Here is a 15,491-nt window from a genome sequence, read left to right on the forward strand (position 1 = left end):
TTTTACCCATGTGCTGGGGGTCGGAATTGGGTCTTCATGCTTGGGTGGTACTCACTTTATTGACCAGGCTATTACCTCAGACAGACAGACAGACAGACAGACACACACACACACACACACACACTTTTTTTTTTTTTTTTGTTGCAGTGCTGAGAATCAAACACAGAACCCTGTGCATCCTAAGCAAATGTTCTACCATTGAACTATCTTTCCCAGCCTCAGTATGAAATGGTGTGGGTAATATTTCCTCCAGGAGGTACTGCCATGAGAATTTCTGTCATAAGGATTTGAGGGGAGATTATTTGAACACACAAAAAACGAAAGTCCACACTGGGTCAGATGTGCTGTAAAGTACTCTGTGGACCAGCACATGGGGAAGGGGGTGTCCTTTCCAGCACAAGGGCAAGGTTCAGAGGGTGTGACAGCTCAACTGCTGATTTACATTTAGTCTGTCAAATTCCAAGCCTTGGCTTCTTCATTAGTAGTGTGACAGAGTAGGGGGGAGAGAGGAGCTGGGCCCTGACTCCAGACCACCATCATTGTCTCTGTCAATCCTTACACGTTCTCATGGGGCTGTTCTAGATCACTCCTCTGGGAGCACCCACAGACCCCAATCCCAAACCCTCTGGACCTTTCCAACCATCCTTTGGACCTGTTTTCTTTCTCCCTGCTTCCAAGCACACCCCTAGCCTTGCTGCCCGTCCCCAGCAGTTTGCATACATGCCTGAAGCTTTCCCTATAGGCAAAGTTCCTAGGGCTACAGGCCAGGTTGGGACAGCCAGGCCCAGGGCAGAATTAGGAGGGGGTGTGGAAGGGTGCTCTGGGAGATGAGTCTTTAGGTAAGCAGAGAAAGAACAGGCCGACCGAGACAGCATCCTCATCCAGGGGCTCCTTTCAGAGTCCTTCCTCCATCAAGGACCTGCTCCATCCCAGAAAGGCATTTCTAACAGAAATCTGTTGTCACCCACGCTCAGTCCCTTCCTCTGTCCTCTCCAGGAAGTCACAGCTGCCCAGACAGCTTGGGTTGGGAGGACACTTGACCACTCTCTGCTGGGATCCCACAAGATCTGTAGTACCTAAAGACTTATCTTACAGTGCAGAAGTCTGTCCACATTCCCCCAGGGAACAGGGTTTGGGTCCTGACTCACTGCTCTGTCCTCAGCTTCTGGCTTTAGGAACACACCCAGGGCCTGCCGGTGAAGCTCCTGAATGAGAGCAGAAGCGTGAGTCCTGCGTGGTAGGACCGTGAGGTGGGAGCAGTGTCTCCCCGAGCAACAGGTGCTGTGAGGAAGAAGAAGTTTCACGAGGCTGCAGCCTCCAAAGCTGGACTTCAGGGTTTGGGTCTTGGCCCAGCTACAAACAGCCAAGCATGCAACTTAACTAACTTGGGCCTCAGCCTCATAGGAAAAAACTGTTCCACTGGCAGGATTCACATCGTTGGGTTGTTGAGCGGCAAGTCCCCAGAGCAGCGTCTGTCTGGCTTTTGGTAAGCACTCAATAAACACCCGCTATTATTATCTTTACTGTTACTGAGAGCTGGAATAGGGGGAGGAGCCTCAGGAATGGAGGTGCTGCTAGTTGCCACCCAGCAGGCATGCTTTCCTTCCTATTGCAAGCCTGACCTGCAGCAGCCATGGGCAAAGCTTCTACCCAGGGTCCCTGCACACTCTCTAGGCACGGTCAGGACTGAATCTAGAAAAATTCTCATTCTCCACACACTCCTTCCAAAGGCTTGTGCTTACCCAGCAAGCTGCAACCATTTCTAAGCACCAGGCACAATGACTTATCTACCTTATAGGGATTCTGGTGAGGATTCATGAAGTACTGTGTGGAAACCAGTTAGCACAATTCCGGTTACAGATCGGGTGAAGATCTTGTTACTAAATACGGGCTCAGAGTGTTCTTAGGACCTCAGCCCGGTACATCTCTGAGCTTTGGTCCAGGGTTCCCCAAGAAAAGAATCGCCACACTGGCTAATCTGTTCTTACAGGGCCAATCTGCTCCTCCATGGCCGGAGCTCAGGGTTAAAACTAGAATCGGCAAAAGAGAAGGAGATGGGGGCTCCAAGGCTCCAAGGAAGCGTAATAGGAAGATAAAAATAAGACAACCAGCTTACTGCCCTGTTCTTCAGAACACTTCCTAATTTACCAAAACGTCACATAGCAGACGGCCCGAGAAGTGGGCAGGATGAAACCACAGTTCAAGACTGGAAAGAGACTGACACCTCAGTGGAGTTGGACCTGCCTAGTCTTACACAGAGGCAGAGGCAGGAGCAGTTAGTTCCCAGCTTGGAAAGTCCTGGCCCTGTGTTCCTGACTTGGACTCGCCCAACACCCCAAGCCAGTCTTAGGAAACAGTGAAGTGTGAGAGGGGATAGGACCTGAGGACTCCTCTGTCCCCCAGTAATCCTTCCAGAGGCCAGGTTTCTTCCAATTCCTCCCGTCCTATTGCTCGGGAGCCAGGGCAGGAACGCAGCCCTCAGGGATTTCATGTTTTTGTTTAGAATTTCCAGAAGCACTTTAGGGACTGCATAAGGTTCTCAACTTCTTATTTCGCCAAAGTAAGGACATTAAAAAAAAAAAAAAAAAAATCTCTGCCTCATCACTTCATAAAAGAAAACACACAGTCTCAGACTTTATGACAGTCTTTGAAATGGGACTGTATTTAGCCTAAAGAAAAAGTCACCATGATGTCCTTACTTTCCTCAGTTTTTCTCCTGGTCACTGAAAACACCCCTGGGCTCTGCTTATGGTTCTGAGAAGCATTTGGAACTGGAGGGTCTCATATATGTGGGTTCGAATCCTGACTGCTGCATGCCTTGGTTTGCCTCCTTGTTCTGTCAGCAGAATGGGAACAGTAGCCGTGCTGGCCACAGGGACAGGAAGAACTAGGCAGCTGTGTGTGCAGAGAAGTGGATTGGGAGGCATGGAGGGGTCCTTCCCCCATCTACCTTGCCTACAGCTCCCTTGGGCCAAAGGATAGGGCCTCTCTGCATAGCTCAGTGACCAAGGGCTCTGTAGAACCTGTTGCAAAGGGACCCTGAACATCTCCTTTATAACCTTCACCCTAGCTATTCCTGACCAGCAGAGCTCTGCACTCAGATATAGGTAGAGAGAGCTTTCAGCACTTGGAGGGCCAAGGAATCCTTTCTCCACTTCTTCTCCTTTTAAAACCTACTCACCATCATTCTCCCATGGGGTTTGGAGTTAGGGAAGCCACTGGATCCAAGATGGAAGACAGGTTTGGAGAGACAGGCTGAGGTTCTCACTCTCTGGGAACTATCTGGGAGTTCAGAGATAAAACCATGAAGGGGAAACTTTCCTCAGAAAAATCACATAACGTCACAAAATGGTGAGCCCACTGTAAGGAAAGGGCTTGAGATGAAAGCCCAGAATTTAAGGACAGGAAGAGGAGGCACAGGGGAAAAAAGGCAGGAGGCTTGAGGCAATCTTCCCCAAAAGGAGGGTACTAGAGGCAGAGTGCTCGGTAAGCAGAACAAGGTCCTGACTTCATCTCTTGCATCCTGAAGGACAGGAAGTAGGTAGGAGGGTCCTGCAAATTCAGACCCCTGGTAAGGCAGAGAACAGCAGACAGCTTAGCACATGGTTCTGGTTCTGGGAGCCATGTTCTGGGTTCAAATGCTGCTTCTACAATGCCGCTTCTTCTAATGTTAGCTGTGTTGATGTCAGACAAGTCACTTAACTTCTTGTTTGTGGTTTTGTGGGTTTGTTTGTTTTTAGACAGGATCTCACTGTGTAGCTCTGATTGTCCTAAAACTCACAATGGAGACCAGGCTGGTCTTGAACTCACAAACACCTACCTGCTTATGCCTCCTGGGTGCTGGAATCAAAGGTGTGAGCCACCATGCCCAGCAGTCATTTAACTTCCTAAAGTCCCTGCCTAGCATTCACAAGGCCCTGGGTTAGATCTCTAGCACCACTACAAGAAAACTCCCAGATGTGGTGATGCCAGCGCTTGAGATAAGTATGGACAAGAATATGGAGTGTAAGGTTGGTATAGGCCTTTTAGAAATACCTTACGTATGCATGCGTACACACAAAACACACACACACACACACACACACACACACACACACACACACCAAAAATAAAAGAGAGCCCAAAGGAGTTGGAGACATGCCCACCCAGCCTTATTGCATTCCCAGGCTGCGTGCCTTTTGCTGGACCAAGGGCCCTCTTCCTCCCTATCAAACTTTTCCCACTTCATGGCCCCCAATCAGAGACTGGCAGGAGAAATGGCTGAATGTATTCAGGGGCTGGCCCTTCCCTGGGGATATGTGGCAAACACCATAACAACGTCTATCTGTTGAACCGTGTCCTGGACCATCAGATTCTGTCTGTCTCCTGACTTAGTTTTCTCCTCTTCCCAGGCTTTAAGGCCTCTGGGGCTCTGAGGTCTCTGCTCTGACGCTCGATAGCAAGGACGGACTAGACAGAAAAGCTATGCAGGTCCCACACACCCCATCCCTGAAGCAGAATTCTCCCTGGGGCTCAGCATCCTGACTGCACCTGGGTGAGGGCTGTCCCTTCTGCAGAGGGTGGCAGTCGGGCCCAGATGGGCCAGAAGCACCTGCATTGTGCTGACAAAGCCACTCTTTCTTGCTCTCCTTCTTTCTCCAACCCCTGGAGACAGCCAAGCCCAGCAAAAAATAAACCCAAAGGCAGAGACCTGGACACTCCAAGGAGGGGCTGCAAGGAAGGAAGGGTAAGGGAGGTACAGTAGAGAGCCCTTCTCTCACTCCAGAGCAGGCAGATCCTGATATATATTTCCTCTCCCATGCTGGGCTCAGAGGAAGCACATATCCACCCTCTGTGCTGTGGAGGGTGCCGTTCCTTTGCGTGATGGGGATGAATAGAGTAAATCACATTCAGCTCTGTTACACAGGGCTTCCCACATTTAGAAAGACTATCCCACAGAATCCCTCTCCCACACTTGGCTATTTGACAGATGTTCTTGCTGTCTGGCCTCCATCCCTTTGGTTTCTGTGAGAACCGAACTTTATCAAATCCCACCAGCCACGTGATTTCCCTGCAGCCCCTAGGCCGGAGAACCCACACCACCCTCCACTTCCAGTTCTCCATGGAGGAAGGATGAAGGAAGAATGACTGCTCTCTGCTCTCTCTGCCTGCCTCCCTTAGGCGCTGCCCACGGATTCTTAGCCCAATTAGTCTGCCGCCTGGGGCTGGCTCCCTGCTCCCCACACCCAGATGCAAAGCTTCAGGGCACACAGATCCCACCTTGGGGACAGAGTTACCCAGTCTGCCTAGAGTCTTGGTAGGTTCCATCAAGCCTCAGAGGCCAGAGCATGCCTTCTCCCCAGCCCCAGGGAGCCTCTGTGGGACTGGCAGCCTCCTGGTAGCCCTCTAAATGTTTCCCTGTCTTTGGAAGGGCCCTAGCAGAAGGCTCTACAAGATTTCCCTTTCCCATTCCAACTCTTGAGTCACAGCACCTCTCACCATAGGCATAGCTCTGCGTTTGCAATCCTGAGTAAGTGGGGTACTTACTGGCAGAAGAGACACTGAGGCTGAGGATTACGGTGGAGTGTGGATGGGCATCTTCCAGGGTTTGTTCCAGAGACCCCTGGTACTGGATTGCCTCTCTGTGTCAGCTAGCTGGGGGGGAGGGGAGCAGAGGGTGGGGCGGGACTATGGGTCAACAACATCTTGAATCGTGAAACCCAAACCTCAACCCCACAATGGCACCCTGATGCAGAGACAGACAGACAGACAGACAGACACACATACACACACACACACACACACACACACACACACACACACACACACAGATGCACAGCCAGCACCAGGGCCCCAGGGGACTTAGAGAGCAGTGTTCTTAGAGACTGGGCAGCCTCCCCACAGCCGACACCCCCTCCCCCATCCGCTCCCTGCAGGCAAGGCTCTGCTTCTCCAAGCCTGGCAAAGCTCTGTGCTGGCTGATGTCATTTGTGACACAATGGAAGAAACAAATCCATAAGCAGCCCAGAGACTTAGGTTTAGTGACCCCAGGCACTAGCGGTGTGACATCCCCAACCCAGTGTGAAGTGAAGATGACTGTCCCCTGACTCCCTGGCTGTGAGGCCTAAATGAGAAGATGCAAGAAAGAAGCTTGGAGGGAGGCACTGACTCCGCCTGAGGCAGGAGAACATGAGCCTAGAAGTTTGAGGCTAGCCTGGGCTACAATAGGGAGATTCATTCTAAAAGAGAAAAAAGTTCAGATGGACCTGGAGGATGCCCCACAGAAGGCCAGAAAGACATAGTGTCGGAGTTCCCGGCAGACAAAGGTGACACAGGCAATACCACCCCCACTATTTTCTCAGGACTCACACTCCCCGAGCCCAGGACCCTGTCAGAACTCCCATCAGGACAACTCATGCTTGGTGATGCTCTCCTTCCTCAGCCCTGGCCACCTGGAGGTAGCTGTGATTCCCGCTGCTCAGGCTCGACAGCCAGAGCTTAGAGAGACTGCTTGACTTTCACTCATGACTTACAGGACAGCTGAGGGCAGCTGCAGAAATGAACCCCATCTACAAACCCACCCCACACTCATGGTGCCTGTGGAATCAGCTCTGGGGAAATGGAAAGCCTCCATGTCCCTCCCACCCCTCAGACTTCACAACAGGACTGTCCAGGTCTAGCGCTGTCTGAGAACTGGAGTGGGGTTCCTTTGGATCAGGCCCCAGAGCCTCCTCCCCCTGCTTCCAGGCCGCTTCAGTGACTCTGAGAACTTAAAATTAATCACCCACTCAAGGCGCTGCCTCCAACCCAAGAATAATGCTTGCTAGAGCATGCCTGGTCCCAACGTTGTGTGACTATGGGCTTCTTCAGCAGCCGGGTTTGTAGACAGACATCCAGAAGGGCTTCCTCTGTGAGAAGGAGAAATGTGCTAAGAGCCGGAGCAGGACAGACAGTGGCCTGACCCAGAAGGAGGGAGTGGCAGGTTCCAAGGGAAGAGAAAGGACAAGAGTGCCATAGGCCACACGCTCCAAGTCCTTCCCAGTCACATCGTGAAGGTGTTGGAGCATCAGGTTTCTGCAGTGCTGTCTGGGAGGCTGAGTGTCACCTTGGAGGAGAATGTGTCCTGTTCTGTGCCTCATAGATCCAGCCACACACAGCAAGGTTTGGGCGAAGGGGATCAGGGAGCCCAATGGGAGGAGCCCAAGCCAGTCCTACTATATCAAAGCCCCCAGGCTGCCCATGAGGCAATCTAAAACCCTGGGATAGGAAAGGCAGAAGGCAGAAACTGCGTTAAGGGAGGAGTTCCCCTGATCCGACCTGACCTAGTCTGTGAAGCTAATGAGAAGGCGGAGCATCAGTTCCTTCTCCAGGATTGTCACTGCATGTGCATGTGTGACATCTGTGGGCACCTGTGTCAGGGCTGTGGTAAGTATGAAATGCAACAGGACTATCCTATGCACTGAAAGCTTGACTGCCCCCAGAAACAGCAGAGCAGAGTCTATAAAAATCTTATCACTGCTCCCAGGCTGCAGGTGTGCTGGGCCCTAGGGACACAGATGCTCTGGAGGGTCTGGGGCCTGACCTAGCTAAGGTCAGTGGATGGCAGACAGCTCTGGGTTGAGGCTCTTCCTTGGGAACTGCTTAGCCTTTCCTGGGCTTCCCTTTCCTCATCTGTCAATTGGGGAGGATAACAGGGTCCACTTCACCAGGCTAGAAAAGGTGTGTGCCTGCACAAAGTCAAAAAATCTCAGTTTGAACTCCAAGGGCCACACCAGGTGGCCTCAGTGAGCAGAGGGAATGGTTCTGGGCAGGGGAGTCTGGACTCAAGGTCTGGCGCTTTTCTTCTGCTACCAATTTGTCACATGACTTTGGTCTCCAGATCCTTAGTTTTCTCAGAGGCAGGATGGGGCAGTCAGATGTGAGAACTGATCTGGTCTGTTCTGGGGTACCTTTGAGCCCAGGTTATGCTCTGTCTCACGAGCTTGGGGTAGGAGATTGGGGGTGGGGAGACTCCAAGGTTAGGAGTATACAGGCCTGGAGAGCTGTGGCTACCCTCCTCCTCGTCCCATTCCCACAGTTTCTGACCCCAGGGACAAGGCTGAGGGAGGATGTTTACAGAGCCTTAAACCTTCACTTGGAGAAGTTGGCTGGGGGCTGGGAACAAGGGTTGAGTGGTGAACACATGACAGCGGCCAAGGAAGCAGAGTGGGCATGGGGGAGGGGCATGCTTTGTTGCAGCCCCTTTCATGTTTGGGACTCCAAAGGTGCTGGCATGGTCTGAGGGGGTACCACAGGAGTGAGTCTGCCCCTAGGGACTCAGGAAGGAGGACTTGGTAAAATGCCCAGTACAAGGCCCTGGGACGGGGGTCGCTGGGGGATACATGCCAGAGCAAAGTGGTAGGACTAAGGGCCTAGAGACAGAGAGAGCCCAGACGGGTCCAGTGACCCTTCATTCTGGTCTTTACGAGGAGAAGGCAGGACAGACTGCGTGCATTTCCCAGAGGCACAGCCGAGAGCTAGGAAGGCTCAATTCTCTACCCTTAGGGGTCCAGAAGGTGTGGATGCAGGAAGGCCAGTTGACTGGCATGAGGGAGGTATCTCAGCATCTTCCTTCCCAAATCCTCTCTCCCAGGCTCTTCTGTGGGAACCCTACCCATGGCTTGGGACTCTGAGAACAGGTCCTAACTGAGGTTCTTAACTGATGCTCCACACATGGGAGCCCCATCACACTCTACTTGAAGGGGTGGAGGTTACTCTAAGTACTTGGCAAGAGCATGCAAGACCCTACTTGGAGAGGCTGAGAAAGTCCATACCTGGAACTCATGGAGAACAGGAAACACTTTTGTGTAGCCTCCTTCCCCCACCCCCAGTACTAACCTCATTCCTATTCCTCTCATCCATACAGCCCCTAGCTGTCCAATCTGCTCTTTCCCACCCATTAGCCCATCCATGGAGATGTCCCAAAATATGGGATTTCTGCCCACTCTACTGGCCCACAAATCTAATGCTCAGAGAGGCTCTCAGCTAACATAATGTCCACAGCACTCAATAGGAAGGGTCTCCTGGCATCTCAGTCTTCTTGACCAGATCCACGGCCAGTTCCCTGAGATCCCTAAATATCCAGACACTGTCACACCAAGTTTCTTCCCCTAAGGCTCCAAATAACGCTTCCACCCTGAGCTCCTGGAGACAAGTGTTCAGGACATGGGTGTCTCCTAGCCAGGGCATTCCTGGCATCCAGAAAGAGCCGGATGTAGGGCAAAGGTGTCATCCGATTTAGCTTCTGGGAGAAAGGGGAGCCCCCTCTAAAGGAGCTACAGTAGTGGTTGGTCTGGGCTAGGCTGCTTCCATCTCCACTTGACTGTCCTGGGAGCCAAGAGGCCAGGCCTGAGGCAGAGGAACCAAGTTAGGAGCCAAGTGACCTCTCCAGACCCAGCCATGCCTTGGAACAGTCACCTCCAGGGAGGGGCTGCGGAAAGCACAGCTGTGCCCTGTGTTTTAACCTCCTTGCACACACAAGGAGCCTGCCATGCACCACACATGCATACACACACACACTTTTCTTTTTTGATAATGGCACCCAGGGCTCTATCAGTAAAACATACTTCTGGCTCTGGTGCATTAACTTTCAATGGACACCAGAGCCCCTAGCTCACCAGCACTGAACTATACCACTCCATTGACAGCTACATCTGACAGACATCCATCCAGGTCTTTTGGGGCACACTGAGATGTGGGCTGTTCCTGATTATTCACTGGGATCCAAAGCCTGACCTTACTTACACCCTGCAGTCTTAACCTGATGGGTCTCTGGACAAAGCCATAGTTCTCGTCTCTAGATGCTTAACAGTCAGTCCATAGAAAGTTCCCTTCCTCTGTTCTTCCTGGTACCACCTTTCTCTCCCCCTGAGATTCCATGACCCCCATTCTCCTGAGGCAGAGGCAGACAAGCAGAAAGACACAGGTAGAAAAAGACAGACAGAAGGGTGGCCAGGTAGGTGGACGGGTAGATAGACAGATGGACACACAGGCATCAAAATTAATAAGAAGCATGGAGACAGACCGACAGAAAGGTTGTGGGACAGACAGGTGGAGAGATGAACAGGCAAGCTAACTCACACACAAAAGGAAACTCAAGTCTAGCAGAGGGACAGACAGACAGATCGTCAAGCGACTAGGCTGCCCAGGAGACCCTGAAGCTGGCAGTGGTGAGGGCAGCTCATTGTCCCTCACAGACACTTCTCAGCATCTCAGCACCAGGCCCAGTCCATTAACCGATACGGCCTGGGCCTCTCATGTTCCTGGCCGGGCCAGGCCTTCCCCTAGACTGCCTTCTGAGCTGCCAAAATTCACTCTTTACATCCAAGAGGGGTCAGTGTTTTGAAAGTTGTCGAGCCTGCTGAGGGAGGAGGAGCCCCACAGTGGCATTGTTTCCAAACATACCCCTCTCTTCTTTCTTTTTCCCCATGCCCAGAGCCAGGCCTAGTATAGCTGGCCAGCAAGGCAGAGAGCAGGGCCCAGCCTTCAGGGCAAGGCAGGACAGGGCAGGACAGGGCAGGGCAGCCTGCTGCCTGGGCTGCTTCGAAGTTAAGGGTGCACGGCAAGACTAATGAAGACACAGATAAAGTTGGAAACAGCACACAGGCGTCAGGGCCATAGGGACCCTAGACACCTAGACAATCAGAGGCCAGCCCTGAGCTCGGGACAGCCTGTTTCTGAAGAGAGAAATCTCCAAGGGGACCAGGTGGGAGCACAATATAGCTACAGAGCCTGACAGGAGGAAAAAGAAAAATGTGGGGGCTAGGGACACAGGAAGGATGAGGTGAACAAAGGAAAAGAAGAACCCCACTTTAGTGGTTTCAGACTTGGTAAAGCAGAGAAGGGCAAGGAAGCTGAGTGCTGGGCCAGAGCCGTGGGGCTCTGTGATCAAGATGAAAGTAAAGAGAGCAGGTAGAAGAGGTTAGACGCGAGGGCAACAGGGGTCAAGGCTGGGAGGTCAGGGTTTAGGTCAGGCTGGAAGACCGAAAAGGGGACGCAGGTCCGAGAGGGAGGACTGAGGGGTCTGCCTGGGGGCAGGAGGATAAAAGGTGGAGCTAGCGCGGCTCTCGCGGGGTCAGCGCCCGGGCACGCGAAAGGGTGCGGGGTCCCCAACTCACATGAAGACGTGGTAGACGAAGGCCCACCCCCGGGGCCGCTCCAGCACGTTGTAGACCCAGTTCTGCAGGCGGCGGTAGCGCTTGTGCGCAGCGGAGGAGCGCTGGCCGCAGGCGGAGCCGGAGCCCGAGCCCGGCCCAGGGAGGGGCGCGCCCGGCGGCAGGGGGCTGCCCAGAAGGCCGAGGCGACGCGGAGAGCCGCCCCCGCCCGCCTCGCCCTGTTCGCTCTGCACAGCCGTGAGCGCCACCAACTCCGCGCGGGGGGCGTCCCCGGGCGGGGGGCCCAGGCCGAGGCGGCGCGGGGGGGCCTCGGCCATGGGCGGCGCCGGGCGAGGGGCCGGGGCGTTGCGGGGCGGGGGCGCGCTCAGTCAGTCGGCTTAGAGTCGCATGGCTTGAACCCCGGGCCGGCGAGGCGACCCTGGGCGCTCACGCAGGCGGCGGGGGCTAGGGACCAGGCCGGGTCCGCGCGGGGTCCGGAGGCGGTCTCTCGGAGCCTCGGGGCCGCGGGAGCCCGTACTGACCGCCCGCTTCCCCGGCGACTGGGGCGGCTCTTTCCGACTCCAACTCTCTTATTACGCGCTCCATGCCGCTCGCCTTTCCACCTGCCGCCGGCGCGCCGCTCACATGTCACCCTCCCCCGCCCCGCCCCGCCCCTCCCCCGCCCGCCCCGCGGCCGCCTTCCCAAATCGGGAGGGAGCGAGAGAGGAGAGCACCGGGAGGGGGACCCGCGCCTGACGCGGCGGGACAAGGCGCGCGGTCCGCCCAGTCGGTGTGTCCGGGCCCCGAGCGCGTGGCTCGGGCAGCGCTCGGGGCCCCGAGGCCGGGCGTGTACCAGTGGTGGCCCTGGTGGCTAGCTCTGGGGAGGGAGGTTGGGCCGCCTGGTGAGTGGTTTGTGGAAAGTGGGGCGTGGAGTGTGGAGTTGTGGCCGCGGGCACTCAAGGGACACTCATATTGTGGAGTGGAGGTGTCTGTGTCCAGAGAAGTGCCTACTTGTGTGAGTTGGCTGGCCAGCCGTGGGTCTGCGTGTATTCAGTGTGAGTGGGTGGATGGATGGATGGATGGATGGATGGATGGATGGATGGATGGGAGTGAAGAGGGGTGTGCAGAGCCCAGCAGTGCAGTGCGAGGAGTGGTGTAAGCGAGGAGGTGTGCCCTTCGTTTCTTGAGCAGGGTGTTTAAAATGCGCTTGAGCGCTGAGTGAAGTTGGGACAGCAGCTTCCGTTCCCCCTGCTGCTACCTGAAGGACCTGGTGCCCTACATCTACCGACTTGTATAGAGCGGTGTAGTTCACAGCTGAGCTCAAATGAGGCTCTCGAAGTTTCCCATCTTGTTGATGAAGGAGGATACTTCAGTTGACCACCCTGATCGGAGGGATTACGGACCTGCCCTCATCTCCCCTACCCCATCTTCGCTTCCGTGGCATTTCCCTCCTTCTCCCACTCTGTAGCCAGGAAAGCTTGTTTCGGCTGATAGGGAGTACAGAAGTAAACACTGAGCCAGTATTAGGGGAACAGAGACCTCCCAAAGGCCCCACCCGGACTTTCTCTTGGAGCGTCCTTCTCTAGCAAAAAGTTCTCGGTGCCTGACCTCTGTCTCCAGCTGTGAGCTGGCTGGCCCCTTTCCTTCGCCCCCCTGGCCCAGTGCTAGGTGATGATTCGGGTTTGCTGGCCCTTCTTCCCTCTTCCCCAGCCTAAAGCAATGGGCAAACCAGACGGCTCCCGGCTCCCGCTCCCTCTGCAGGCCCTGCCCCAGGGTGAAGCGCTTCCGCAGTAAATTCTACTCCACTCCTCAGGGAGGATCTCGGGGGACACAGCTAGCCGGAGGGGCGGGGGAGGGGGAATGGGCTGCAAGCTCGATTCTCAGCTGTCAGCAAAGGCAGCATTGATCTGCTGAGCGCAAGCCGAGAGGGTTGGAGGGAGGGCTACGGGCCGGGGAGGGTGTATAGGATCCGAGGTCCCCAAGCCAGGTTTGGCAGCAAGCCACACCCCAACGCCTAGCGACCCTTTCCCTTCCTGCCCAGCTGGGATGCATTCTAAGGTCTGACCTGAATTTCTCCCACTGCTGCTGGTGCTGGGCGTGCACAGGGCTTGGTGCTCTTGCAGAGGTCATACCCTGACCTACTGAGAGCTGAAGGTTTCTAGACCTCAGGGCCCCACTGTGGTTGCAGTGCAAGGGCTAGATATAGCTATCTTCTCCCTATAAGCTGAAGCCAGGATACCCCCCGCCCCATATATGGCATTCCTGACTGGTGAATTGCAGTACCCCTTCAGCGGCCCAGGGATGGGACTCAAGTCAAGAATTCAAATGACACGATGGAAAGTGGCTGCTGGGGTCTTTTGAGGCTTTGATCTTAGCTGAAATGGAACTTGAATTCAGGTTGCCCTTATCGGCACTCGGAATATCTAAAATTGGGTCTGTTCTGGGAAATCTGATCCTCCAGTTGAGCACCACCTATGAACCCATGCTCCTCTTCCCGCGTGGGTGACTGCCAAGCTCCCTTTCCCTCTGTGAATGGAACTCTGCAGGGCGAGGGTCTCAGTATCTTTTCCAGTTCCTGCCCCGTATTACCCCACCAAAGGCTGGGGGCAAGTAAGAGACCATACCTGTTCCTGTAGGGATGGAAGCTAGATTTCAGAAGCACCTACAGAGAGGTCCCAGAGGCCATCTCTGAAGTTCGGCACCTCATGGAGGGTCAGGTGTATTGATAATGAGGGTGGGGGGGAGACACTGAGAGTTCTTCCAGGGGTTAGGGGAGGTGGTGGTAGGACCTGGCAAAGTTGAGCTTCTGTGGGGGTGTGTGTATGCTCACAGAGAGAGACAGAGACAGAGAGACAGAGAGAGAGAGAGAGAGAGAGAGAGAGAGAGAGAGAGAGAGAGAGAAGGGAGTTCAGAGAGGACAGAAGGACAGGTGGCCACTCAGAGTGTTACTCAGTGGCCTTCCTGTGCCCATCCAGATTCCCAGGACATGACAGAGAACAAACTTTCCCCACTGCAGCCTTTAGTGACAAAGGCACACTTTTCTGAGCAAACAGCTGTCTCTGGCTCCCAGGGTTAGCCTTCCTACTGGAGGGAGGTGGGGTGTGTGGTGGCTTCCCACACACCACCCTCTAACTCCCACATCTATGCCCTTGACTCCACCCTCAGCAACTTCCTCAACCCCGCCCTAGCTCCTTGGCAACCCTGCCTGGTCTTCTGAGCTCATCCCCTGCCCCAAGTTTCTCCCTGGCTCTGAGTTTCCAGGGCTGTATAAGAACAAGCCAACTCCCCAATCTGCTGTAATCCATCACTGTCTCCGTCATCCATCAATGGAGCAGGTATTGATTTCTAGGAAGGGTAGGGAGGGAGAGTGTTCCCATTTGCTGAGCACCAGCTGTGGGCCAGGTCCTATCCCTTACAAAGAACAGAGTCCTGTGCTTTGTAGGAAATGGGCTGAGAGGTGGGGCCGCTCACCTAAGGGTATACAGCCAGGCGGTGAGCTCACTCACACTGCCATTGCCTTGTGCCCTCCCAGGACACCATGCTGAGTGAGCCCTTGAGTGCCAGGGAGAAGGAATTCTAAGAGATGAGTCCCACTCTGTAGCACTGGCTCCTGCCAGAGGGTAGGATGCCCAGATCTCAGGGGATGAAGGTCTAGAAGTGGCTGGCACCTTGGTTCTTGGGGGCAGGTTCATGCCTGGTACTGACTCCTGTTATGACCTCAGGTCACTTCACGGCTCGGATTCCTTGCTGGAGTGGAAGGGTTGACTGCGCTCAGCAGTTTCCAGTCACTGTCAGCACCAGGAGTTCCCTTTTTTTTCTTTCCTTTTTTTAGGAGACAGAATGGTAAAGAATGGATGAGGTGAGAGGCTCCAGCCCCCCCCCCCCCAACACCTGCCTATTTCTCCTGGATCTCCGATTTGTCTCCCCTCACTGTTGGCTACATAGTCACATAGTCTTGAAATTGTGGCAATCTACCTGCCTGTCTCCCTCCAGTGCTGGGATTACCAGTGGGTGCTATCACTTGACTTTCTCCTGCGTTTTCTTACAGCTGCTTGGTTGCTAAAGGCCCAAGGAGGGAGACGCTATCACTGGCAATGCCAGAAGGCCAGTGAACCTTCTTTGAGACAGGAATGGAAAAGACTTGGAGAATAACTTTTATGGCCCACAGCTCCACAAGACTGCTGCTTCTCTTTCAGCATCTCCGAAACATGCTGGGAGCTCAGGAGAATCATACCTGTCAGGCAGCCTCAGGCTAGGTGGAGATTTGCCCGATAGAGCATTAGGCTACAGGGCGTGAGAGGAGCCAGGGCCTGGGTCAGGGAGGGTGTTCTAGGGCACAGGAAAAGAAGAAATGTGGTTAGTAGCAGAGAGTCTGGATAG

The 15,491-nt window shown here is 54.3% G+C and overlaps 1 protein-coding gene across 5 annotated transcripts in view; it reads right to left on the reverse strand.

Moving 5' to 3' along the window:
* Positions 1-11,661, reverse strand: part of KCNQ4 (potassium voltage-gated channel subfamily Q member 4) — a 49,664-nt gene extending 38,003 nt beyond the window's left edge. For all 5 annotated transcript variants that reach the window (XM_080920803.1, XM_080920801.1, XM_080920802.1 and 2 more), the window contains exon 1: positions 11,136-11,661. In XM_080920803.1, the coding sequence (XP_080776929.1) occupies positions 11,136-11,449 (314 nt within the window). In that variant the 5' untranslated portion in view covers positions 11,450-11,661. The remainder of the gene's footprint in view (positions 1-11,135) is intronic.
* Between the last annotated feature and the right edge of the window lie 3,830 nt (positions 11,662-15,491).

The sequence above is a fragment of the Micromys minutus genome (assembly GCF_963924665.1).
Source record: "Micromys minutus genome assembly, chromosome: 9".
In the NCBI taxonomy this organism is placed as follows: Eukaryota; Metazoa; Chordata; class Mammalia; order Rodentia; family Muridae; genus Micromys; species Micromys minutus.